The following is a 25,868-nucleotide window of genomic DNA, read 5'->3' as shown; positions in this document are numbered from 1 at the left end:
GTTGCCTGTGACCACAACTACTGCAACATATCACAGGTATAGGTACACTTGTACTATGAAACATTATTCAGGTGGTTGTGGGGAGGGCCTAGCGTTTTGGGTGCATGGCCGAGGCATGCTCCCAAACCCAACTTTATATGTAGTGAAGTTGGAAGCCACAATGGATGTGATATGCTGTGGTGGTTCTTCCCAGGACCCAGAGTCTTGGGTGCATGGCCAAAGGCCGCCAAAGGCCATGCACCCAAGACTGAAGTCATAAGCAGTAAGGTCATAAGTGAACATGGGCGTGGTGTGGTGCGGTAATTGTGTGCATGTCATAGCGTCTTGGGTGCATGGTTGCAGACTATGCACCCAAGAGTGAACTTAGTCAAATTACAAGCACCATGGTTTTGATATGCAGCGATGGTTGCGGGTAGGACCTATCGTCTTGGTTGCTTGGCCATAGGGTGTAGGTGGTAGGTTATACAACGAAGATGCTAGGGCCAGCCTACAGCCACTGCAGCATATTAATGCCATAGATTAGACGTGTAGATTCGCATATGTATGAGATGACTGAAATTATACTTACTGCTTACTTTGTTCAGAATCTATATATGTTTTACATGACTTTAGCACTTGGCGTAACAATACTTATCCAATTTCTGGGATAAAAGAAAAAAGCATGTTAGTGTTTGCATTTTAAGAAGACTTATTACACTGTACAATAGACAGTTTAGCATTTTTTTTTTACCCTCATATTTAGTTTACAAACCAGTGTACTGTGCATTTTTCTCAGTTTCTGTGTTTGTTTTTCAAATCCTTGGGTCTGGGGGGGAAAAAAAATCCTTGTCGGATTAAAAAAAAAAACCTTTATTTGCTATGCTACACACTATTTCTTTTCTTTGACTGTTTCCTTCTTCTTTCTGATTAATGTTATCTTTATTGCCTTGCTGCCGATTTTTAACAACAGTTTGATACCTGTTGGCCTATTCTAACTGTGTATTTGTGGTTACGGATCTGTGATATTCATTTATCTATGTCATTGTAATACACTCTTGGGCAGTTAGATACCTGTTGGCGTATTCTAACTGTTTGTAGTCTTTCACTTCATTTTTTGGTAATGTTTAAGTACACAATAGTTATTACATTTTGGCTTTAAGAAGATTAAATACGCATTTGTAAGGTTAGCTGTCAATCTCTGCTTTACACTAATGGTGCCATCATTACATTCCAACCATCCACATTTCTTTTTAATGTATGCAGTGTAGTGACCTGCATTGGTGTTGTAGCTCCTGCATGGTAGATTATACCTATTGTTGTAAAGGTTTTCTTTCCAAGTGACACTTGACCGTGTGTGAATCCACTCAGCTTGCAGTTGTTTTTGGTACCATCTGCATTATAAAGTAGAAGCATAACTATTATGTAGTTACTATGTGTTTGTATCAGTAAGGTGGAGCGATTGTCTGAATTGCACCTAGTACATAATCTGCCATGGTTTGCATTCTGTACAAGTTGCTGAAATGGAATGGATTCACAATTGGTTATGGATACGTACACAAATCGCTCATTTGGAATTTATTCCTGTATCACATTGCTACAGAGAGTGCATGTATGTTTTCACATGTATGAAATATGGAAGATTTCATTTATAGGTATGCTTTTGTTTTCCAATACTTGTAGTAAGTACATTAGACATTCTTGTGGATCTTCTTGTGTGTTTATAGTGAATCTCAATATTCAAGCAAAGTAGTCCAATTCTTGTCTTATTCCGTGAACACTGTACGTGTTGTCAGGGTTGTTTGTTGCGTTTCTATGCAGGACCAACATTTGCAAACACAATTGGTCTGTACTGTGTAAATAAATGTTGTTAACAATTGGTGGCAATTGAAATAGAATATTCATTGCTACTTTTGGATAGCAACTTGCACCCGTTTCATTTGAAAATTTGAATGGACCAGCTAGTTCTGTATCTGAGTGCACTTTTCGGCCTTTCTGTTCCTTGTTTGAAGAAGTACCTAGTTTACCTTCCCTAATAGGTTCTTCTTTGCTTGTGGTAATTGATGAAACTTTAGCTTCTTTTGTTTTCTTTGAAGGATTTGCTGTCAGATTCTGTTGCATTTCTTTTTGATTTAGTTTTCTTTTACCACGTTTTACTTTTTCTGGAACAGGATATTGTTTCAGATGTGGGGTGTACATTGAACGCAGTCTATTGTATTCTAAAATGCAAGGAATATCAGCGTTCACTTTACTTGCATCAAAGTTAATTAGACCGTCAAGTGGGCTATAGGGCAAAGTATCGAATCAAAAGGATCGAATGACAAAAGGGTTGAATCAAAAGGACCGAAAACAAAAGGTTCAAAAATGTTGTTTTTTTTTTTGTACATTTTCTTTTTTTTTCTTTTTTTTTTTGGGGGGGGGGGTCCCCCTCCAATCCCTGTTTTTGTGGTAAAAACCACTTTTTTTACCTAAACAAAAACCCCCCAAAAAATATAATTTAAAAAAAAATTCGAACCTTTTTGTTTTCGATCCTATTGACTTTTTTTGACCTTTTGCATTCAATCCTTTTGTATTCGATTTTGGCAGTTACATTCTTTATTTTTGTGTTGCACACCATGTACAATTTGTTTTGTTACATCTTTAAAAATGGTGCACTGATCTTTAAGTTTTGCTTGTTGTACAGTTAGGTCTTCGATATCTTCCTGATAGTGACACATGGTGTTTTCCACTTCTGTCATAGCTAATTCTGCCTCACTTGCTATTAGTGGCTGTCCTAGTTGTTCTTGGCTTCCTGTTACAGAAGGTTCACTACTGACGGAAGAGTCCTTATCTAGTTGGGCCTGAAGTTCTTCTTCGTGTTGCTGCTCATTGTGTAAGATTGCTTTGTACTGCGTAAAGTTCACGTCAGTGATTGTGCTTTCATTTGCTTTGAAAGCATCTTCATAGCAGTCATAGTTATCTAGTATCTCTTCCTCTTTTCTCCACGGTTTAAAAAGTTGTAGCAGAGACATGTAATATAGTTCTTTTTGTTGAGGAGTTTTTAATGACAATTTAACATGATTAAATAAGCTTTGTTTGGTAAGTTTCACTAAGCTGCCTTCACAATCGGTTACTCCATATCTACCTTTGCTTTAATCGGGTTTTACACTATTTTTGTATGCAAAGTTTTTAACTATGTGGTATAGACACATGCTTTCCAAAGTGCTACTCCTGTTCGGATAGTATGTGTCCAGTAAATTGTTTTTTAGAATGTCTTGGCTGTTGGGATCATTTCTGGCAATTGTTTCTATGTCCTCATATGATTTCAGAACCCTTTTTCTAGCTTTAGCAGGACCAAGATTTAGCCATACTATGTTGTCTGATTTTCCATACAAAGCAGTACCGGTTAAACGATCTGCTGCTTCATAGGCGCCACATTCTCTATGAGGGAGCATTTTTATGCCTAGGATGTACAATTTCTGCGATAGTGTTTTGTCTGATGCTAGGTCATGAAGCTCTGTTTTTTCTGCGTTTGTTAAGTAGGCTGTAACATTTCGTGCAACAGCAGTAGAATCGTCTGCAATGTACTGCACATCTATGTTTGCATTCGATAAGAGGGCGATGATTGCATTGTAATCATTGATATATTTTGATTCTTCTGTTCTTTTTATGTAATACGTGTTCTTAGGTGATTTACCTTTAAAACTATGTCGAACTGAAGACATGAAGTTATTCACTTCCCGTGTTTCTGTAACTGGTCTAGGAAACCAAAGTGGCCTTTGGTGTAGTATTTACCTTTTTGTTTTTGTATTTGAAACGTCAATATTTGCCACATTTGTGTCTTTGAAATTGTAAAATCTGCCCATGTAGGCGTGTCAGTTGTGACAGAATTTCACAAGTGATATATCTTTGGATGAACTGCAAAACAGTGGCATCACTGTCGTGACCAAATTTAGGTGCACCTTTGATCCATAAAAGCATGTGAATATGTGGTGCTCCTCTCGCTTGATATTCTTTTCTCCAAAAGAAGTGTTGCACTTCTCCGAGGGGAGGAACAGTTTTATTGCAAATAAAGTGTAGCATAGCAAAATGAAGCGATGATGGAAATATCTTGATACATTGACTAGATCTAGAGAGCAAAGTTCTCCAGGTGTTAATATATATATGTTGGTTTTGTTGTTGTTTGCTATGCGTAGGAACTCATGTAAATCTTCCGATGCATATTCTGCACAACTTAGTGTCACAAACCAAGTCGGTGGTCCAAGGTTTCTGATCATACAACGAACGTCTCTGTGCCGGTGGACCCAGTACTCTTTTGTACCACGCATGTTTGCAAACACATTTGTTATACTTGATTGTAAAACCTCATCTTTTTCCTGTACCTTTTGTATTAATTGCGTAGCTGACATATTTTGAAAGTGGGTTCCAGATTTCAAAATGTGTGCAACTCCGTAACATAGCGTTGCTAGTTCACTTTCAAAGAGTAGGTGGAATATGTACTCCACATTTTGTCTAAATCTGGGATCTTGCGAATACATTTGTAATGAGCGGTATTCTGAAACGTATGCCATAATCTGAGTGGGTCTATCATTGTATGTTCCATGTTTGCCAGTAGGAAATAGCAGTGGAAAAGCACGTGCTTCTGTACTTTTTTCCCTCATACTCATTGGTGAACCTTTGGTTTGTCGCATTTGATACGTTTCTAGTGCATCATCTATGCTTTCATTGGAATGCAATGGATGACTTGTGTACTGGTCCAAAAGAGTGCATACGGCAGCAGGATCCAGAAGTTCGAATTGTCCAGTTTCTGATGGCTCTTGAATTATTTCAGTTGCTTCCCTTAAGTTTTCTTCAATATTTATTTCCTTGTAGTACTCAATATTGCAAGGCTTGTCTAACTTTATGTAAGTCCACCAGTTGTTGCCAAATTTTGTTATCCTTTGTTGGTACACCAATTAAAGAATGCTCTACTGATCGTTTCACTCCTAGAGCGTGTACATTTTCTGTAAGATCTAAAGGCAAATAAACTACTTTGCCACAAATGCCTTTCACCAATTCAGTGGGAGGTAATTTTGCTGTTTTTGGGTCAAGGAGTATAATTGTTTGAAATGGTTGAACTGTTTGAATTATGATGCTCTCATACAAATTGAGTTGTTGCATGGTTTTTGGTAGTGGGAACAATTCCAAATTATTTGTGGTAGCATGTGAAGGAGTTTGGTCGTTGTCTAGTTTTGTTGTGCAGTAACTGCAACATATTAGGGGTTCTCTTATTTCATATTTGTTTTCTGCTAAAAGGTAGAGCGCTAATTTAAACTATTTGGAATCTTCATTGTCTTCTATTTTGTATGCTATGTCTACATTTTTTGTGTCCCTTTTGTAAAACATTCTGTCAACACACACACACATGGTTTGGTACTTCAGCCGATGCACTTTTGAATTTTAGTATTTCTTTTTTGTATGTGTCTAATAGAAGGTTTCTATGTGCAGCATTGTTGGTAGTCTGTTCTAAAACTATTGCATTTTGTAAGTGGCTTTCACTTCCAAAATATTTTCTCTGGATACGGTCAATTTCTTCTTGTAGGTATTTGGGTGTGCCATGCAGAAGAGTGTTATTTAAATTGGCTAATTCTGAAGATGGACCTTTAGCATAGTATATTTTATAAACTAGATTTCTTATATTTGAATGATGTATTGATATCCTTTTGATATCATGGAAGGTGCTTTTGCGAATAGGTCCAGAAATGCAGGCTAATGAATGTCCTTGCAGTCCTGTGTTTTTGCGCACTGGACAGATATCCATATTTTGCAGCACTTTCATTTTCATTTTGTCTTTACCTTTTACATACTGATTGAGGAACTAACGTAAAGATTTGAAAGATTTGTTAGGAATGGGACACATTGATGTGCACGGCCATTTGTATACTGGACGGTCTGGTTCAGTCAAACCGAGAGGTATTTATGAATTTTCAGGGGATACTTTTCTAAGAACTCTTTCTTGTTCCATGATGGTATTATTGATTTTTTTCATACCCTCGTCCACTGCTATGGATGGCAATTGCGTTTGTTTGATTTTGTTTGTATGCTTCTTCATTAAAATCTGGTTCTGTAGTTGTCATTTGACTCCGTTCACCTCCACAAATATCTAAGAACTTATTTTTGTTCACATTCCGTTAATTGATAAGTTTCTTTTGTAGTTTGGTACTTAGTTTTGTTAGTGATTTCATCCTATTTAATACTAATATGGACAGCGTCCTTTTGAGAAGGATTGCACTGTCCACGAGAGCTTGTAGGATTAATTTTCTATGGTAGGTTTTAAGGGTTGAGGATGATTTCGGACCTGTTCTTATTAGATTCTGAAGGACTGTGGAAAAAGTTTTTTGCTAAAATACTTTTTTTACTATGGGTTCTTGTTACTATATCAGGATTAATAGGAGCATTGTTAGCAGTACTGGTAGCCTCTTTTTTTTTTTTTTTTTTTATTTATTTTTTTTTTGTAAAGAGTTTTGCGTTTCATGCTACATTTTGATGGAGGAGGTAAAGTTTCGGTAGTTGAAGCTTCCTTTGTTTTCCGAAACGACTGAATTAGCTGTTTTGTTCCAACGTTCTCTACAAACTCTGCTAGAGATGGATGCTTAGGTTGGACACTTTTACTTTTATTTGCTCTACTTCTGCGTTCCTTTCTATGGACTTGCTTTATGGTAGGCATTCTTTGGGGTCTGTTGAAAAAAAGAAGGCTTGGTTTGGTCTGTTGTACAATGTATGTGTGCTGTATGCATGCGTTTGATGGGGAAACTCTTTGTGGTCGTGTGTCAATGTGCATTGGCCTCTTATAATGATTTGGGAAGGTTATTTCTCTGTTTTTATACTACTACAATGTGCTTCAGATGAGAGTACAAAGTGGCCTAGTGGTGAGGAGAAGCACTAACAGTAAACGTAATGGCATAAAATTAAAACAGCTTTTTGTTTTTTGTTTTCTAGTACTAACATTCTAAGGATTTTGTATGTTATTTGCATTCCAAACACACAGGATTTGTGAGCCATTCTGCCTCTCATACTTAATTTGATAAATGGGGATTTGTGGGTAGAATGGTTCAGAAATCAATGTGTGTTTTGGTGCACAAATTAAACAAATAACCTACAGAGTCTCTTTGAGTAATAATTAGAATATAGAGGTAGTACTGTACTTACTTTTTTTTGCGGAATGACCAGGTTTCTTCGGATATGTCATTTGCAGTGTAGATGCTGTTGATTTTCAGGAGAGTAGTTTACACTGCGATTGTCAATAAAAAACGTATTAACTTTGTGTGCTTAAAGCAGTGATGTTTACTATACACGTTACTTTTGCCTCTTTTATCGGAGTATTCTTTCATATTTCAACACAGTGCATGTTCACATTTCACTTCACTATGTGCTACCTCTGTATGTTATTTGCAGTATCTTAGTTGCACGTGCTTCAGAAATGAGCACAATTTTTAGGTTATGAAAATGTCTTGTTTTTTTAAAGCTGTATTATCTATAGCAGCGAGGTTTGTACGTGATAGGTCATTATAGTAGATGGGGGGGAAAAATTCCTCTACTTTCATTTTATCGGGAGACCCTCAGCGGGAGATGTCACCACAGCAGTCGGGAGCATTTATTTTTTCCATACGATCGCATTGCAAGTAGTATTAATGTAGGCGGTTACACGTTACAAAATTCAGACATTTTCTAATGGACAGTAGAGTTTCGTGCTCAATAGGGATAGTTGTGATGTATGTACAGGTTATGCAGGAGACAGTAAAAAGTAGTGCGGTTTGTCAATGAAAAATCAGATAACTTGCACATAATAAAGGGGGAGCGTTGGCATGTATTGCCTATTCAGATTTATTGGCATTAATTTGTTTAAATGAAATCGTAAGGGTTGCACATGTTCTCTGATTAAAATATGCATACCTGTACTTTATACTCGTGCATGTGCGCATGGAGATGTACGTAGAAATCCGTGACACTTGCATAATAGTTTTTGAAGTAGGTGCTTTGCAGTGATATGCAACTTCCCTTCAGAGCCATCGATAGTACATTTGAAGTGTGAAATGTTAAGGACGGAGTTAGATTTAGCGATGTTGATTGTGATTGGTGGATGGCTGTGTGACTGCTTAGTTCTGTCTAATAAGGGAATGGATTTGCGACTGATGTGGAAAGGGTAGAAGGACTGGGTAAGAGTTACGTGCCTCACATAGACGACGCTTGTCCGCGGGTAGGGCGTGTCACATACGGGTTTCTACAGCAAATCCACCATGGAACGGGGACTGTAGGCATCAGCCAATCAGATGTTCACATTGCTCTTTTGTGTCGAAAGGCGGTGCGTATACTAAAGATGGCAGAGGTGCAGAGGGTCTGAGTTTTGGTGCTTGGAGATATTTTTGTCCATGGTTTACAATACTATGCCGAGAGTAGGCATGTGGCACACCATTTCGATGTGAGAGGAGTGGAGATGGTGTGGAGCGCTGAGAGTGTTCGCAATGTTGAGGCAATTGTGGAAGTTTGCCGACACATGCGTACGATAACCACTCCGCATGTGGTACTTTTGCACTACATTGCTTGCCGTTTGGACTACATGACTTCTCGTACTTTGTTGAAAGATTTGGAACAGTTGGTTCAAGCTGTCATGAACATCTTTCCAACTACGAAAGTAATTTTTTCTGGTTTACTCCCTCGAGGAAAATGGGACAACAGTTCTGTTTTCTGTCCTGATCAAAATATTGGGAGGTGCATCATCAATCATGTTACGAGCTGGTATGTTTTTCTGCAGCCACAATAACATTGTTCCCAGTAATGCGGATTATTTTGAAGCAGATGGTGTTGCGTTATCTTCTTTGGGAAATGCCATGTTCTTTTGGAATGTAAGGCTTGCTTTAGAGAAGGTTCTATAATGGTTGTAGGAGTAAAGCAAGAAAAAAAATTTAAAAAACACAAAATAACAGGTGTCTGTAAGGCATCTGCCCAAAAACCAAAAAAAAACTGCTCTTTTCAGAGCCCACCTTAAAGGGGAAAAGGGGATTAATACTTAAATGTACAGTCGTCACGCTCTGATCCTGTACGTGTCCGCAGACATGGCGGTGGTGTGCAGGCGGCGCATGTTAACATGGGAAATTCTGGGGTGGAGACGCATGCAAATGAGCGGAGCTAGGGATTGGTTAGTAAAGTTCAGTGGGTGTGTTCTGAACTGAGAGATTTAATGACACCGTCTTCTCCCTGACCGGAGGCCAGACAGCCATGGCTCTGTGTGCGCACAAACAGATTATCTGGATTTTGGGAGACTCCTGGATACATTGGTTGAAGGTGCATGCAGAAAGTTGCGTCTATCTGCAGATCTTGGATTTCCTCATGTGGAAGTGCACTGGCATGGCATGCGTGGAATGAGGTGGTTCGACTTGGTACCTCTCTGTACTACTTTACAGAAAGAGCGTCATCCTGATATAATTATCATTCATTGTGGCGGAAACAGTTTAGGCCATGTGTCTGGAATTTCTTTGCAATTTGCAATGAAGGAAGGACTTGCGAAGGTCATGGACATGTTTCCAAATTGCCAAATACTTTTTTCCCGTATTGCGCAAAGACAAATATGGCTGCGTTCTTCTGCATTTGGTCCACAAATGGAGAAAGCGAGGCACAATGTAAATGAGGCTGTTTGTGCCTTTCTAAGAGATGTTGGCATGTCCTCATTCCACAATGAAAACATTTTGTTTCGCAGCTCTTTCATTTTTCGCAGAGATGGAGTCCATCTACATATGCTGGCAATCTGATTTTTCTTCGTAATGTACATTGCAACCTTTTTTGGATTCACTGTAACCTATTTGACAATCCGTTTTTTCAAATGTACCATTTTTTTACGCACACAAAACGCCACCAAAAGGCTCTTTCAGAGCCACCACTTACTCCCAACGTACAGTCCATTGGTTTTGCTCCGCTTGCACCCTCCATTTTTGTGTGTCCTACGACTGTCCGCAGACTTTTTCAAAAATGTGCGGAGGCCTACAACATTCACTTGATAATTCTATTCTTTAACTAAGAAAGGCGGCTCTGAAAAGAGCCCTTTTTGAAAGTTTTTTGTACTTTCCACTTCACTGCTTTTGGGCACACGACACACTAGGAGAGGAGGGTAAGGAAGGGACACCAACAACGGGGATAAGAAGGGGCAGGTGGAGAAAGATATAGGGTGATCTTTACTTGGGTAGGAGGCACTTCTTCTGGTGCTACGTGACCATAGCCTCAAAAGCACTTCGAAAACTCTCCTCCCTGCAGAGTACTGCATCGCAATACACACACAATATTGTCACCTTCGAAAGGTAAGGGGCAACAGCATTGCAAATGGCTTGTGAGGCAGCTAGAGGGATGTGCTCCCCCACAGGAGTGTCTCTTGTGGTGAGAGGATAGGACACGGAAGATGCTGTGGAGGAACTCAACCTACTACGTTCTTCACATGGCACCACCTTGCGAATGTCCGCACTGTGGAACGAAGTTAGATGTCGCTTCATGGTTGTCGTACCAAAGCTGTACGCACCAGGTCTCCCGCGACTCAGCACCAACTGCCACTGGTTACACCTCACCAGGTTCGCACATGCTTTTGGTACGTTCCCATAAACGGAAAACAACAGCCACACCCACGACTCCCGGCGAGTGCTTGTGGTGCGGAATTCCTCCACCGCATTCTCTTCTTTCTCTTCCTCCTCGATCTCTACATCCTCACCCGTATATCCATCTGCAGGCCCTTGGGGAGGTGGTGGCGGTGGAGAGTTTCGGGGTGGTGCTGAGGCTATGAAGCTAAAGTACCCACGGATGCCATAACGATTACTTTCCTATTGGTCACTACAGCAGTAAAGGCAACACAACTTAATGTGCTATAGCCAGAGGCACAATGAAGATGAACTCGGGGGTGTGGCCATTTATAGGGGGGGGGGGTGCGGCTCACGACCATCTTCATCACTCAAAAGCTTTCCAAAAACTTTGACCAATACGTGCACAGGTACAGCTATTGTATGGCAAATGTGAAATGATGATTTTATACTGTGAAATAATTTCCCTTTCTGTATATAACTTCTTTTGTAAAGTTGTATAAGCACACAAACTGCGCAAATTAGTCCACACGCTCAGCGTGGGTGCGGTCACATGATGACGTCCTGAACACATCCATGAGGGAAATGAGTGCCCGCTGGACAGCAAACGCAGAGTTACAAACGTGCGCATGCGCTCAAATGTCCTACGGACAGTGTTCGGGTCCCGCAACTAATTAAAAGTGCGACACAAGTGAGACGGACAGTTAGGGACAGGCGCAATGTTCGCTGTACTTATGAGTGTACTGCGCATGTGCAAGCATTATCTCATGACTGTACAGACAGGTCCAGTGTCCTTAGGACACCTCCATTTTCTTTGACTACGAACATGCCGCCCACTGCCCCAGTTCTACGGACGTTTCCATCTTGGATGCGGATGATACGGACAGGTATAGCGTCCTTACGGCACTCCCATTTTGCTCATTTACAGACATCCCGGACACCTGGTGTGTTCTAAGAACATGTTTTATCTTGTTTACGAGCGGTACAGAGAGCTATAATGTCCTTAGGATGCCCTATTCTGTTTGTTTACGCACAACTTGCACAGATGGTGCGTTCTAAGATCAGTTCCATCTTGGTTGCCATTGCTACGGGTAGGTGTATTGCCCTTAGAACATCAATACTCTATTGCTTGCGGGCAGCTCGAAAAGGTGTGCTGTTCGCGGACATTTTACATGTTTTTTTAAAACAAAATTCCCTAAAACTCTTCAAGAACAACTAATATACAAAAACTTTCCAAATACACACACACACTTCAATCAACAGAAACACAGGGGGAAGCAGATACTGACACGAATACATGGCAATTAGGGTTCAATACGGGCTGGTTGTGAGGGGAAGATTTGTGCGGGGAAGAAGGGATGGATGTTTCATCAAAACATCTGTTTTCCTCTTGAAGATTTGGGGACGGTTCACTAGGGAAGGGAGAAGGGGGGCATGTACAGGTGGGATAGTGATAACTTATTTTTCCTCTCACAAACTCCTCCACAAATTCCCTTAAACTTTAAAAATTATCATTTAATGTGTCCATTTTCAGTTCTATCCTTTTCAGCCTGTCTTCCTCTGTGTCTTTGTTGACCTTTCATCTTTTTTTTTTCGTCGTCTGTTAAAAAAAAGATATATATGTTAAATGCCCATACAATACTGACCATTATTTCGCTTATGCAGAGCAGTGTGTACCATTCTTGTCGCTATCTTCGGACATTTCCCCATGCAGAACATTCTCCTCCAGCCACTCCAAAGCACTGCACATTTCTATGTAAAAACAACAGAAAGAAATTATTTTTTCTGTCCCACATACCAAAAAAAGTGCACACACACGTACGTAAAAATGAAGTTGCCTTACTATTTTGTTCAAATTTGCCTTTGTTGTACTGCGTGCGTTTACTGTCGCTCCTGGCTGCAGAGTGTCTGTGAGGTAATTACGTTGGAGCCATACCTTTTTTTTTGTTATGGTATAATCCATTTCATTCTACATGGTCATTAAATGCACGGTTTTTATTGCACAGGCATATATATATTAGTACTTCTTATGTCTCCTTTTTCCAAGACGAGCATTTTTTGTGTAAGACAATAGTACTATTTCAGATACCCCCTGACTGTTTGGATACTGTTGACCTCGTCCGCGCCCATCCGTAAACAGGCGCTCAGTCCGTGCCTTTCAAATACCAATAGCGAGGGGGGTTCCGTATGTTCGATGTTACATGTATATAAAGTAAATACATACTACATATCTCCCAAGATCACATGATGATAGTGTATATTCAGCAAAAAAACATTATTAACACAATTTTATGATTAACTTCCCCTTCCAAAAACCTGTGAAATTCAGTAACAAAAAAACTTTGTTAAAGGGACGTTATGGTTAAGTTGCCCTACCAAAAACCTGTGCACTTCACTAAAAAAACTTTTGAAACACGCCATTATGATTCAAAGTAAAACCGAAAACCCCCTGAAATTCGCCAGTTATGGTAGGCTAAGCAACCATACCTGCCATCGCCACTGTGCACTGCTAACACTTACACCCAGGACATGAAAGATGGCATCACAAATATCATTGATGACATCACTGACAACGTTATTCGGTTTTACTTTGAACCATAATGGCGCGTTTTTAGTGAAGTGCACAGGTTTTTGGTAGGTCAACTTAACCATAACGTCCCCTTAACAAAGTTTTTTTTGTAGTGAATATATATATATATATATATAACAGCCAGCAGTAGCGGCCATGTAGTTATGGTTAAGTTGCTCAACTCATAGGAAGAGCACTTTTTGGGCGGCTCATAACATTGGCGCCGTTCGGAGAATCCTCACTAAACTTTGCAGAAAAAGTATATGGCCACCTCAGAATGATTTTGAAAAGTTTGGTACGGTTTCATCGAGGGAGGGGGGCAAAGTTATAGGGGCAGTCCCAAAACTTTAGGAATCCTCATAGACCTAATGGAAAAAAAGATTTGCTCACGCCTAAAGCTGAAACCGCTGGATGGATTTTCACCCAACTTGCACTAGGAACAAAGGCTTGGTCCGGAAGGCCTTCTTTCGCAAATTTGGTGTAAATCCGTCCTGTAGCTTTTTAAATAATGGCAAAACATGAGGTAAAAATATATTAGTGGTATCTGCGTCTGGTCCGCTGACTTATTTCCTGGTTCAGTGTCCGCGGATGCCTCTGGGCCGATGAAGGTGTGGTGTGCGTGGGCAAGAATCACACACGTTGAAAAACGTGAGCTGCGTTATTTTTTTAAACGTTCGCCATATTGGATCCATAGGCATTGGCCTTTGTCTGCGGACACTGCAGTGTGAAACAACTCTGGAAAATATCATTATTCTTTCTCTGAAAATGTGTCTGGGAATGCTGGGGTGGTGCAAAAAAGTTAATATGAAGCCATTTTTATAGATGAAAAAAGACCCTGCAGGTGCCGCAGCGTTCGTGGTCAATTTTACTGTCTGCGGGCATAGTCGGAGGGACGGCACAAACATCCGTCCGCAAACACTAACATGTGTCTGCGAACGCTTTTGGGACTGGGAGGGGTTATGGGCGAGTCATGTTATTTGAAGGTGTATGATATGGTTCAATTCTATTGTTGTGGTTGTGGCCAGTGGCCACGGCCATAGTAATTTGTATAGTAATTCTCAGTACTCTGGGGTGCATATACAGTATTTGTAATGAGCAGAACGATCTATTTGAAGTGTATCTGATATTTATTTTATTTATTTGCAGGCATTTACAAGTACAGATCATTACATTTCCCCCATATTTTCTCATAAAAAGACAATTTGCATTTCAGTTTATAAATCAATTTTTCAACCCTTGACAACTTTTGCATTTCCTCCACCCAATCCTCAAATAAAGGAGGAAACCTGCTTTTATATCCCCAAAGTATCAAACTTTTGGCAACAATGGCACCTCTAAAAATAATTTTTTTGTTGGAAGAGCAGAGATCACCAAGCTCAGAATCATCACCCAACACCATAGCCTTGAAATCCAAGTTGGCAAACCCATCAGAAAGTAGAACACAAGCATCACAAACTGCAGACCAGAAACCCTCACACAACTCCACAACATATGGTCCAAGGACCCAATCGCATGTACACAACCCCAACAGTCATCACAATCTAGCATCCCTCGTAGTTTGTTTTTCCGGACACCAATAAACCCGATGAAGAATTTTGAGTTGTTGCGTTCTTTCACCCAAGTTCAGAGAGCATAATGAAAAATTCCTACAAATGTTTTGCCAACAGTTTGGTGAAATTACTGAACCAATCCTCGTACTCCATACATTCTGCAGAGCATCATTACTATGATAATTTGACACGACCAACTTGTACACCTGACTCGCCAAGCCACCACCCTTGGGTTCAGATGATGCAAGGAAAACATTCAAATTCAAGGTATCAGACCAGTCCACATCACCCATCAACCTTTTCATACGTCTACATGAGTCTGTCAAACTCCTGAATTCCCATCTCTCCCTCAATTCGTTCGCAGTCATCCAACGACCATCGACACCAAGATCACCAAGTTGTCTTATTCCAGCAAGAAACCAATCGGGCCAAAAAATGGTTTTGGTATCATCCCTAATCTTAGGATTCAGCCAAATAGAAGCTTGTGAGCATCTGAAAGCATCCACACCCAAAAGCACCAACAACCCACACCAAGCAGCGCGTAAAGATGTAGTCACTAACGATCTGCATCAATGGACTTTAGTATTAGTGGCCAACAAGGCCTCCATACCAAGCGGACCAAAGGCATTTGACTCTGCCAAAGTCCAGCGATCCGGAACATCACTCAGAAAGGGAAGGAAAGTATGTAAAAAAAATGGCTAAATGATAAGCCTTGAAATTCGGAACCCCCAGTCCACCCTCGTGAACTGGAAGTTGCAGTTTCCAAATGCTTAATCTCAGGGTTTCTTATCCCACAAGAATTCCTGAATGAGACTGTCCAAATCCTTCCAATATCCATTACTGATTGTTAATGGTAACATACTCATCATAAAATTAATCTTGGGAGCCAAATTCATCTTAAGGGCGTTGACTTTCCCCCACAATGATAAATTAAGAAGTGACTACCTATCAAGATCTAGTCTGCATTCCCGTCCAATCGCACACATATTCTCATCAACAATATTCAGAATTGAGGGCGTTAACCAAATGCCTAAATACCGTAGTCTCAAATCACACCATTTAAATCCCAATCCAGTCACCAAAGTTTTATTACATTGTGAGGAGAGAGGTAAAACCTCCGATTTCAACCAGTTCACCTTGTAACCAGATGATGTGTAGAAATTCAGTAAAATTCTCATCAAGCATGGTAGAGATTCATCCAAATTCCTAAGAACCAACAAAAGATTATCTGCATAAACCATGTTTTCTGCGAAATGCCCCAGCAACTAACACCATCCAAACCACGTTCTTCCTTCAGCGAAATGGCTAACGGTTCAATCGCCAGAATGAACAAAAGCAGCGTTAGGGGACAGTCCTAACGAGTTCCCCGTTCCAAATCAAATTTTTCCGACCTGATCCCATTTGTATTAACATCAGCTGTTGGATTGGAGTATAAAAGCTCTATCCATGTGATAAACTCTGCCCTAAGGTTCATCTCCCTCAAAACCGAAAACAAGTAATCCCAATTAAGCCGATCAAACGCTTTCTCTGCATCTAGGGAGAAGACAGCACCTCATCGACCGTCAGTTCTGCTGCAAGAAGTTGACATTCAACGTCCGAAATCTTGGGGATCACAAGGTTACCAAAAAAAAATTTCTAACCCCAGTAATTCCTGCCTCATTGCGATATAAATTCTTATAGAAGTCACGGAAAACCAAATTAATTTTACGCGGATCGAATGTAGTCCTACCATCAGAATCGGTGACGGAAGCAATTGCGGCTTCGGACATTTTTTGTCTTAATCTATATGCGAGCCATTTATTACATCGCTCGCCTTTCTCAAAATAAGTACAATGCGAGTAGAATAAACTACGTTCCGCCCTCAAACTCAAAATAACATTCATTTCTCTTTTAAGCTTCTTCAACATAGTAAGCTTAACTGAATTTGACAGGTCAATCATCAATTCTTTGGATACCTCACAAATTTTTCGTTCGAGTTCCAGCCTAGATCTCTCTTCCTTCTTTCTTTTACCACTCGATAACCCCAAACAAATCCCACGCATACAACACTTGAAAGCCTCCCATGTAGTTTGTACACTAACCGCCTCAGAACGGTTCTCCTCCACAAAGAAATTAGCCTCAGAGACAATCCTCTCCAAAATATCATCATCCATCAAAATGGAAGTATTCAACTTCCAAGAAAAAGTCCTATGAAATTGGTGTTTAAGTCTCAAGTGCATAGAAACAGGGCCGTGATCGCTCACAGAAATGTTCCCTATGTCACAGGAGATAAAACTCTCCGTCACAGCTCCACCAGTCAAAAGCATATCTAGGCGAGAATACATATTATGCTCACCTGAGAAAAAACTATATTCACGGTTATCCGGATGCATAAGGATATTGTGCTTTTAAATTGTGCTCATCCAACAATGCCATAAGAGCTTGATGATGGAAATCACTCCGGTTCACTCTCCTGACTTTACTCCTATCCATCAATGGGTCAATAATAGTATTAAAGTCCCCTACAAGATGGATGTTAGGAGAATTCAAATCCAAAAGAGTCTGGGCAACCATCCAAAAAAAGGAACCGTTGTCAATCGTGGGAGCATAAATATTACAAAGGATCATCTGCTCACCCTGAATCTCCGAAGGGTTTAGATAGAAGCGCACACCTATAGTAAGTAAAATTAGTAAAGAGATTCGAGGATTATGTTGTATAAACTTTTAGGTGCGGGGGGGAAAACTGAGGTCATGGCACAAGACCCCGACAATAAACAGTAAACAGAAAGAGGATTCAACTTGGGAACCCTCCCGTCCCCTGCACACTTTCAAATGTTTGGATTAATCCAATACAGTTGTTTAAACTGCGTTATATGCATTGTACCTGAATCTCCACCAACAAAACAATCATTCTCCCTTCCTTGTCAGTACACTCTCTCAAGATTTTAATTGGTAACTTTTTGCGAATCAGAATGGCCACTCCCCTAGATCTCGACGTAAAAGAAGAGCCAAAGGGCGAGCCCACCCATTCTTTCTCCAATTTCGAGAGCTCACCAGATAGAATATGAGTTTCTTGTAGAAAGCAAATATCAGTTTTCAAATCATTCAAAATTGTAAACACTTTCTTTCTCTTAAGGGTATTATTAACCGCATTAACATTCCAGGACACAACAGTAAAGTTCCCAGTATTTTTACAATTCGGTTCCAGGGGCATTGTGTCACATTCAATGTGAGAAACAGAAACAAAAAAAATAAAAATAAAGAAAATACAAATTAGCAAAATTATTAAACCATTAACAGAATGGTCTGAGCCATAAAGACTATACAGCCTAATGAATTTAGAAAAAAACATAAAAGTAGAGTCTGTAGGACCTCTCCCAAAAATCTCAAAACCTAGTAAAAACATAAATCACTTTAGCATAAAATTAATAAGCAAGTTCTTATCTACAAAAATTCGAATAGATCAAAAGTTATAAAAGCAACATTTCAACTTCAAATGTCTAAATCTCTAGCAAATGAGAGAGGAAAAAATACCCACCAATACCAACGCCCCCAACAAAAATAAATATTCAACATCAAGAGCCAGAATTCCCACCGAGTTAGCCAAAAACTTGAAGAGCATAAGACAGCATATAACAGAACAAAAATACAGAAGCATCTCAAGACCCACCTATAAATTACTGAAACATAAGGCAAGGAAAACGCATAACAATTCATCCTTAAATTAAAGAAAAGGTGTTTAAAGAGAACCAGAGATACAGACGGAAGTGAAAAATAGGGTAAAGGTGCGAACATAAAGATGACAGAACAGAAGAATTGCATAGCACAAAAATAAAGACAGACATATTGCCCATGAACAAAATTCACGTTAAAACACAAAATCCTCGCCCAACAGCAAACCAAATTTGGGCCAATAAAGAATGGTAATGTCAGTCTCTCAAAAAATGAACACTGTAAGCTGGATATCGGCCCAAAATATTACTTGAAAAACATGGGGCCAGAAGAAACATCCCAGGGTCCTTAAGATGGAATGCTGGAGGGAATGAAACACATGAATGCCGCCAAAACTGATGTGAAACTAAAGATTGACATTCATAACATCACAACATCAATATACGGCTATATGTTGCAAAGCAAATGCCCGAAGGCAAAGAGTGTCCTGTTCAAGGTGTCCAGATCTCCAGGCTATAGCCACATATTACTCGAGCACAATTCATGAAATGAGATTCACCCATTAAAGTAACTCTGAGCCATTCCAGTAAGTCATATGGCATGCTTGAAAGAGCCATAGGTCATGTGCATTCAAAATTGCAGCAATCTTAAAATCTGTGACACATCCCATGTCAAGCACAGAAAACAGACCAATTGCACATGTCGACACCAAGCAATTCCAAGTGCCAAACATCGCCTGCATTACATGTTTAGTGGAAGTTGCAATGAAAGAAAAGAGCATGTAATGATATATATCCAGGGGCTGAACGCAACCCACAAAACAGCTGACGGCATTCCAGTATCCCAGTGTGCAATAGACAGTCACGTACCAAAATATTGCATGACGATACATCCGGGAAGCATAAAGGTCTGGAGCGTATCACACAAGCCCCACGATAGCAAGAGGAGCCATGCGTAGGACTGGGTTGCTCGCCTGGGCCGCTGACACATATGCAACAATTCTACAAAGCCCCTGCAGCAGGGTTTACAAGCCCCTGTAAGAGGTCAGCACATTACCGTCCTCATACTTTCCAATGTCAGCCTTCATCCCGTCGCCGGCGCAGGCACTCTAGCCGACCTAAAGATTACTGAGGCTCCAATGCGTGACTGACATTCTCCGGGACAGCTGACCAGGGCACTGAAGGTTCCTTTCTCTGTTCCTTTCGTAACACGCAAGCGGTTACAAACGCCGAAGAAGGCAGCAATCGGCATTCCATTGTCAACAATGATGCCTGAAAAGGACCGAGGACAGAAGAAAAGGAATCCAACACTCGTTTGAAAATTAACTGTAAAATTAGACCGGCGCCATTTTAAAGCAATTGTAAAGCCAATGAAGTCTTCCCAAACACTGTAAAAACACTGTAAAAACATCCAAAGGGGCCAAAAAACTCAAAAACAGGAACATGGAGGGTGGGAAAGAAAATATTAATTGGGGGAATCTTTCTTGTGTTGCTTCAGCCAATGCATGGCTTGTACAGGATCCTTAGTGCTCTTTTCTCCCCCAGGCAGCACCATAATGAAGATGTTATTTTTATTCAAAAAGGTTTTGACACCCTGAAATGACTTCCTCAAATGTAATATCTCCTTGGGGTAATCAGGGTAAATAAATACTGGTTTGCCTTTAAAAAAGACCTTTCATTTTGATCTGGCAGCAGACATCAGACTCTCTCTAGATTTCTGACTCTGGAAAGTCACCAAGCTGTGTCTTGCTTTAGGTCCCACAGCTTTACCAATCCTATAAGCATTATCAATGTCCAAAGGAGAGAACAAATCACAATTGAAACCTTTCTTGAATACCTGAATGACCAAGGATGTTAAATCTTCTGTATCAGCAGAGTCCTCCACACCAACCAGTCTGATGTTCTTAGCCCTCAGCCTCATTTCCAGTCCCAGGCGCATTTCTCTCTCTTTCTGTAAATCGGTCTTCAAATTATTATAAGCTTGAAAGCTGCCCACAATTTCTGAACTCCTAGATGAAGATGATTCTTCCAAAGCAGTCACTCTATTATCAAGCTGACCTGTTTTTGAATTAAGATCAGTCAAAGTGACCTTGACTTCAGACATCTTGGGCCACCTGAAGAAGAATTTTGTAGATGTCTTGGATGCTTGGGGTATCTTCCATGTCTCCAACTTGCTTAGGTTTCTTTGATGCAGGATTTTCAGCCTCAGAAATCTTGTTTTTTGAGTTCATAATGTCTTGTAAATGTCTTCAGGGAGAGGTGCAGGAGCAGTTGAACTAAGCTGCTACTCCATAGCCTGCCATTCTAGAATCGTATATGATACTTATAATTGTACCCCAATTGAGGATACTGCTTATGGAATCTGTGGTTGTTTCTTTGTGGAAAAAAAAGTATAATACTGGGTGTTGTAAGGAAGACATGGTATCAATAGTTTCATTCAACTCAGGATCAACCAGAATCTCTCTAATTAGCACCCACGTGTTGCTGCCCCCCTCTGCAGCTGGTCTTCCCTTCACAAATTACAGTTCTTTGAACCTTTCTCAATGGGCCACTTTGCGACTTTCCTTGGACACAGTTTGGTTTCTTATCGGTTCTCCTCTCGACTCACCGGCTGTGATGAACCGCTTGGCCTTCCTTGTATCGGAAGTCAAGGCCGGTACCACAGTAGCTGGCGTCTCCCTTGGTCCTGCTTATCAGCGTAGGCACGCTCTGTGTACTGTTGACATCTGCTGCAACATACTTGAGCTATTGCCCGCGGTCTTACAATTCCTTCTGCAGAGGTCTCAAGGGCTTGGGTCGGAAAGGGCATGGTCACTTCTCTCCTTGTCACCCTCTTGGTTTGCACTGTCTTTCTCCTCCTCTTGAACTGCCATGTCTCGATGTGCGGTCTGCCTTAATCGTCATGTGCTCTTGTCCTCCACCTTTTATCCCTGTGAGGAGGAGAAAGGGCTGTCAGGTGTGTGATTCTGGTCAATTGCCTGACTGCCTGACCCTTTTGTCGGGGCATGTCAGGTAAACAGTTTTTCAACATTAGCCCATTGTCGGTTACTGTGCAAGCAAGTGTTCCTGTTCGAAAATGCGGGTGGTAGGATGTTTGAGTATCCTGCGGGGTAGGATGTAGAAAATGTGTTGTACGGGAGTGTATTCCTCATGCTTTGGGTAGGTACAGAAGAGTGAGATTGGTAGCGGTTGTGGAATGCACGAAAATAACCCGAGTTTTTATCGTGACCTGAACAAGGGGATTTTAGGAATGATAATGTAATGTCAATGTGGTATAATGGGGTTTCGGGAGAGAACAATCAGAGGGTCGTGAAAAAGAATGACCGGGAGTATTCGGGGAGGTAACAGAAAACCAACGGTTCTGGGAGTTGTGGTTTTTAAGTGTAACAGCGTGGTTGGATTTTATTAAGGGAGCTTCGTTGGTTGGAAGGGAGGTGAATGTGGAATAACCCAAACTAAAATAAACTCAGGGACTTCGTCCCTGGTAGAATACTGCGTCTCTCCTGGGATATTCCTCCAAGCATAACCCCAGGCTCCCCTACCTAGGTGATCCTCCCTCGCTCGTCCGCCCCCAGTGTTGGGATCTGAGAGCGCCAGCCCTTACCTGGCCACCTGAATAAGGGATTCTTGAAGTATACCTGGAAGAATTCCCTCTGGTTTCTTACGGTGTAGATACTTAGTTGGATGTGGTAAGAAGGCTGGAATCTGATTCTTTTTCTGTGAAGAAAACCGTATAATTTGTTAAACAAGATACTTTAAAACCTTTAATTGCATACAATTGTACATATAGATTTTCTTTTTTTACCCTCATAAAAAGTATATTGTATGTAGTATGTTTGGTACAACATTTGTGCATGGTACACTGTTGTATTAACATGAAGTAGTCATTGGGTTATTGGGGGGAATGGATCCACGGTGGATTAAAAAAACCATACTGTATTTACATACAGTTTTTGCCATTACATGGTTTTAAAGTATATAAATGTTACAGAGTACATGTGTGTGGTAGTATGGATATATTATGTACGTGTAAGTCTATTGGATTTTACAAGTACCATTGTAGTAGTATGGATGTACAGTGCAAGGATAACTGTGATGGCATGTTTGAAGTGTATTATAATGAAGGGCATGTTTAAAGTAGTTCGATACCCGTTGGCGTATTCTAATTGTGTATTGTACTAGACTTTAATCAGTACATTTGGGTTGCAAAAATATTAGGTGGGCATTTGTTAGATTTTCTGGTTACATTCAAAATAACCACTTCTTTTTTTGACATACTCAGTATAGTGGCCGGGCGCGAAGTGGTTGTGACACCAGTGTGGTAGATAATTCTTACTGTTGTGAAGGTTTTCTTGCCAAGAACTAGTTGGCCGTGTGTAAAGCTAGTGAGTTTACAGTTATTTTTGGTACCATCTGCATTGTACTTGGAAACATTATTATGACTAGTTGGCCGTGTGAGTTTGCTTGATAATCAACATCATTTTTGTTTTTTGGGTCAACTAATAACGACCATGGTGACCCTTTATTGTGACAACATTTATAAAAATGTGTTCTCTGGTTTAGGCCGCCTTTCTTCATTTCTTACAGTATCTTTGAATGTAGATGTTTGGCGGCTGTGATGTCAGGGGGCATAACTCATGTGGAGATGTAACCTCATGCAGAGTGCTTAATATTGCATCTGGTCTCTTGTAAGATGTTGGCACATAGCACTTTTTCACATGGGAACCAGATAATGCCAAATGCTTGGGAAGGTGAGCTGAGCTAGAGAAGAGCAGCTTCAACTAAACACTGCTTTTGAACAAGGTGGTGCGCTTGGCATTCATTGAGAAGTCTACTCTACAGTACATAGTTTCTATTTGTGTTATATGTATTACGTACACACATGCTCCATGAATTCCTTATATACTGGTAAAACAGGAGGGGATAAATAAAAGGAATAAATAAAAAACAAGGAACAATAAACACTGCAAACATTCGCTGGTGCTTACTTCCTGGACTCAAAGGAGAGTATATAAAATGCAGTAGTTACATCAAAACCAAAAGAATAGATAATTACTAAATAATTCCACAAGTGTAAAATGTACATTTGTAGAGGTGCATTCAAAGTGCCAATGATGGTACAGATTCTTGGTTCCCAGGTGATTGAGGGATCACCCAGTTAATGAGGCATTTGCCCAGTTTCTATCCCTGGTCACCAATCTAACCGAGGCAGTTGTCGAAGAAGGTGGGAGTGGTGCTCCTATACTTCGTTTTAGTTTTACTGTTCCTATACTTTTATTTTAAAAAGAAAACGTTCCGGAATGGTTTACTTGTAAAATGAAAGTGTAGGAAGAAGTTTAAACTCGCCCTTTAGTGCTCTGCCGTCAACATTCACTTAAATAGTGGATGTGTTTGTTTGGGGGTTAGGATTGCGTGTGGGAGGCCGTGGCATGGGGTTTGTGGGGGGTGGGGAAGGCCAGGAGGGAACATAGCTCCACCACTTCCTTTGGTACACTTCGACCACTCATCAGGCGCGCACCAGATCGGTGTGCAATCCTGTAGCCATTGTTCACGTTCTTCAATGGACGCCAATATCACATTCTAATCCTGTTTTCAGTGTGCCTCTGGCCAGGGCAGGCACGTGAAGGGGCGGTTGCTCCCTCCTCCATTAAATGTCAAGGCACCGCTAATGGTGAAATGGTAAACAGCAGCTCGAAAGCTGTTTTCCCGATGTGTCTGCAATACTTGTTGCAATGTGTGTAGACGATGTGGCCGATTTTATTTTTAAAAAAAATGCCATGTACACAACCTGGCTGACAGGAACTGTATTTTGAAAATGCTAAGCGAGGTTGTGTTTTTTTTTTAAAAGTCTCCATCAGCCAAGATACTGTACCAACAGATGTGTATTCATTTAACAATAATTGCTCAATCCCGAAGTTCCCTTGCAAGCATTGATAAAATGTTGTTTTAAATCAGACAATTTTACAAAACGCCCGTTTCCCACTTCATATTACTAGATTGGCTACAAAATGTAAATAAGCACGGTACGTGCTCCAATTGTTTTTTTCCTTCTTACTATATAGTTTGCCAGCCAATGTAAGGTCTTCGTCGTGTTACTGGTGGAGCCTGGTTTATCAAGATGTGGCTGGCAGTGCAGTTGAATGCGACTGTCTTGGTTTGACATGAAAGCGGTCAATGTAACCAAACTATTTTTTTTTACTTTCGTCTAGACCAGCAGAAGAATAGAACCGGAGTCACCACAATGAAAACATTTGTCATCGGGATTGGTGGGTAAGTGCTGGCTGATAATTATATCTCAGTCTGAAAAAAGTTGGCGTGTTTAAAATGGAGGGTTATTCTTTTTAATACAGCATTATTTTCAAAATAGCGCATTGCAGTTATTCACTTATGTCACGGGTTACTTTCTGTCATGTCCAAGCTAAACCGATGCTTTCAGCTCTTTATTCTATGTCAAGACGGAGGCGAGCATTATGCTTCATCTTCTCATTTATTTGCTCTCCAGCAGTTTCCACAAATCAATAAAATGTCTAACTTTTCATTGAAAACAAACACATTTTTTTTTTTCAAAAACTTCATTTAAAAACTTCATATCCCATCAACCCTAGGTCCCTGTTCCCAGTGTCCTGGTCATGTGACCTAGTCCTTCCTCTTCCTGTAACCTCCTCTTCTTTTCCTGCTCTCCAGAGATAAGTACCCTTTTTCATCTAGCTGCGTAACTCTACAGCATTTGTATGAGGGTATTGAACGATGTGACTGTATATATTTGAAAAAATTTACATAAACATATGGGCTGTAAGCGCAGGGACCGCGCAGCGTTACTGCTCCGACAGAGCATTTCATCATTACAGTGCCCTGCACTGATTATTACAGAAGCTGCCCAGCAGCACAGGTGCAGCCTCAAGTGAAGAGTGACTAGTGGACGTGCCAAGACACCTATACAAGGCACCTGTAAGCACAAAGCATGGCTGAATATGAATGGAGTGAGGAGGAGCAAGAAGCCACATATTCGGAAGGCTTGGCTCAAAGCTTCAAAGATGTGCTAGGCGAATCACTCGTAGAGGCAGTGGCTCTTGGGGTCAGACCCCTGCAGGAACGCCTGCAGACAATTGAATCCTTCCTGAGTCAAAGAGATAGAAGCACCACACCACGAGCAAGCACGTCCACAAGGGCTGCGCCAGAGGGCCCACAGGGGTGTAGTAAGGCCCGGAAGAGCGCAAACTCTTCTGACCCCCCGGACCAACCTGAAGGGGTAGATCCAAAGGCCCCAGAGGCATCCGACGCTTTCCTTAGGCTAAAAGAAGCCTTTATGTCCAAGTCGGGGGTGCCATGCCTCATGACCCCCTACCCAGGGGAAGAAAACCTGGGAGACACAGAGGAAGAGGTCCCTCAGGAAGAGGAACTCGCAGAATCTCCGACATCCTCGCAGGAGGAAGGTGAGAAAGAAGGAGATGAAGGGAGCTTACCACCTCCAAAAAAGAGACTGAGAAAATTGAACAACATTGAGGAGGAAACCTCTGATATGTTTCAGCCAGAGGAGATCAGAAACCCG

At 40.8% G+C, this 25,868-nt stretch overlaps 1 protein-coding gene across 8 annotated transcripts in view; it reads left to right on the top strand.

The window, feature by feature from the left end:
• NMRK1 (nicotinamide riboside kinase 1) overlaps nucleotides 1–25,868 on the top strand; it is a 665,849-nt gene that overhangs the window by 22,569 nt on the left and 617,412 nt on the right. For all 8 annotated transcript variants that reach the window (XM_069625832.1, XM_069625834.1, XM_069625835.1 and 5 more), the window contains one exon: nucleotides 24,529–24,589. In XM_069625832.1, coding sequence (XP_069481933.1) covers nucleotides 24,529–24,589 — 61 coding nt within the window. The remainder of the gene's footprint in view (nucleotides 1–24,528; nucleotides 24,590–25,868) is intronic.

This window comes from Ambystoma mexicanum, chromosome 6p (assembly GCF_040938575.1).
Source record: "Ambystoma mexicanum isolate Mex_15411 chromosome 6p, UKY_AmexF1_1, whole genome shotgun sequence".
Lineage (NCBI taxonomy): Eukaryota > Metazoa > Chordata > Amphibia > Caudata > Ambystomatidae > Ambystoma > Ambystoma mexicanum.
This window is presented reverse-complemented; position numbering and strand designations above follow the sequence as displayed.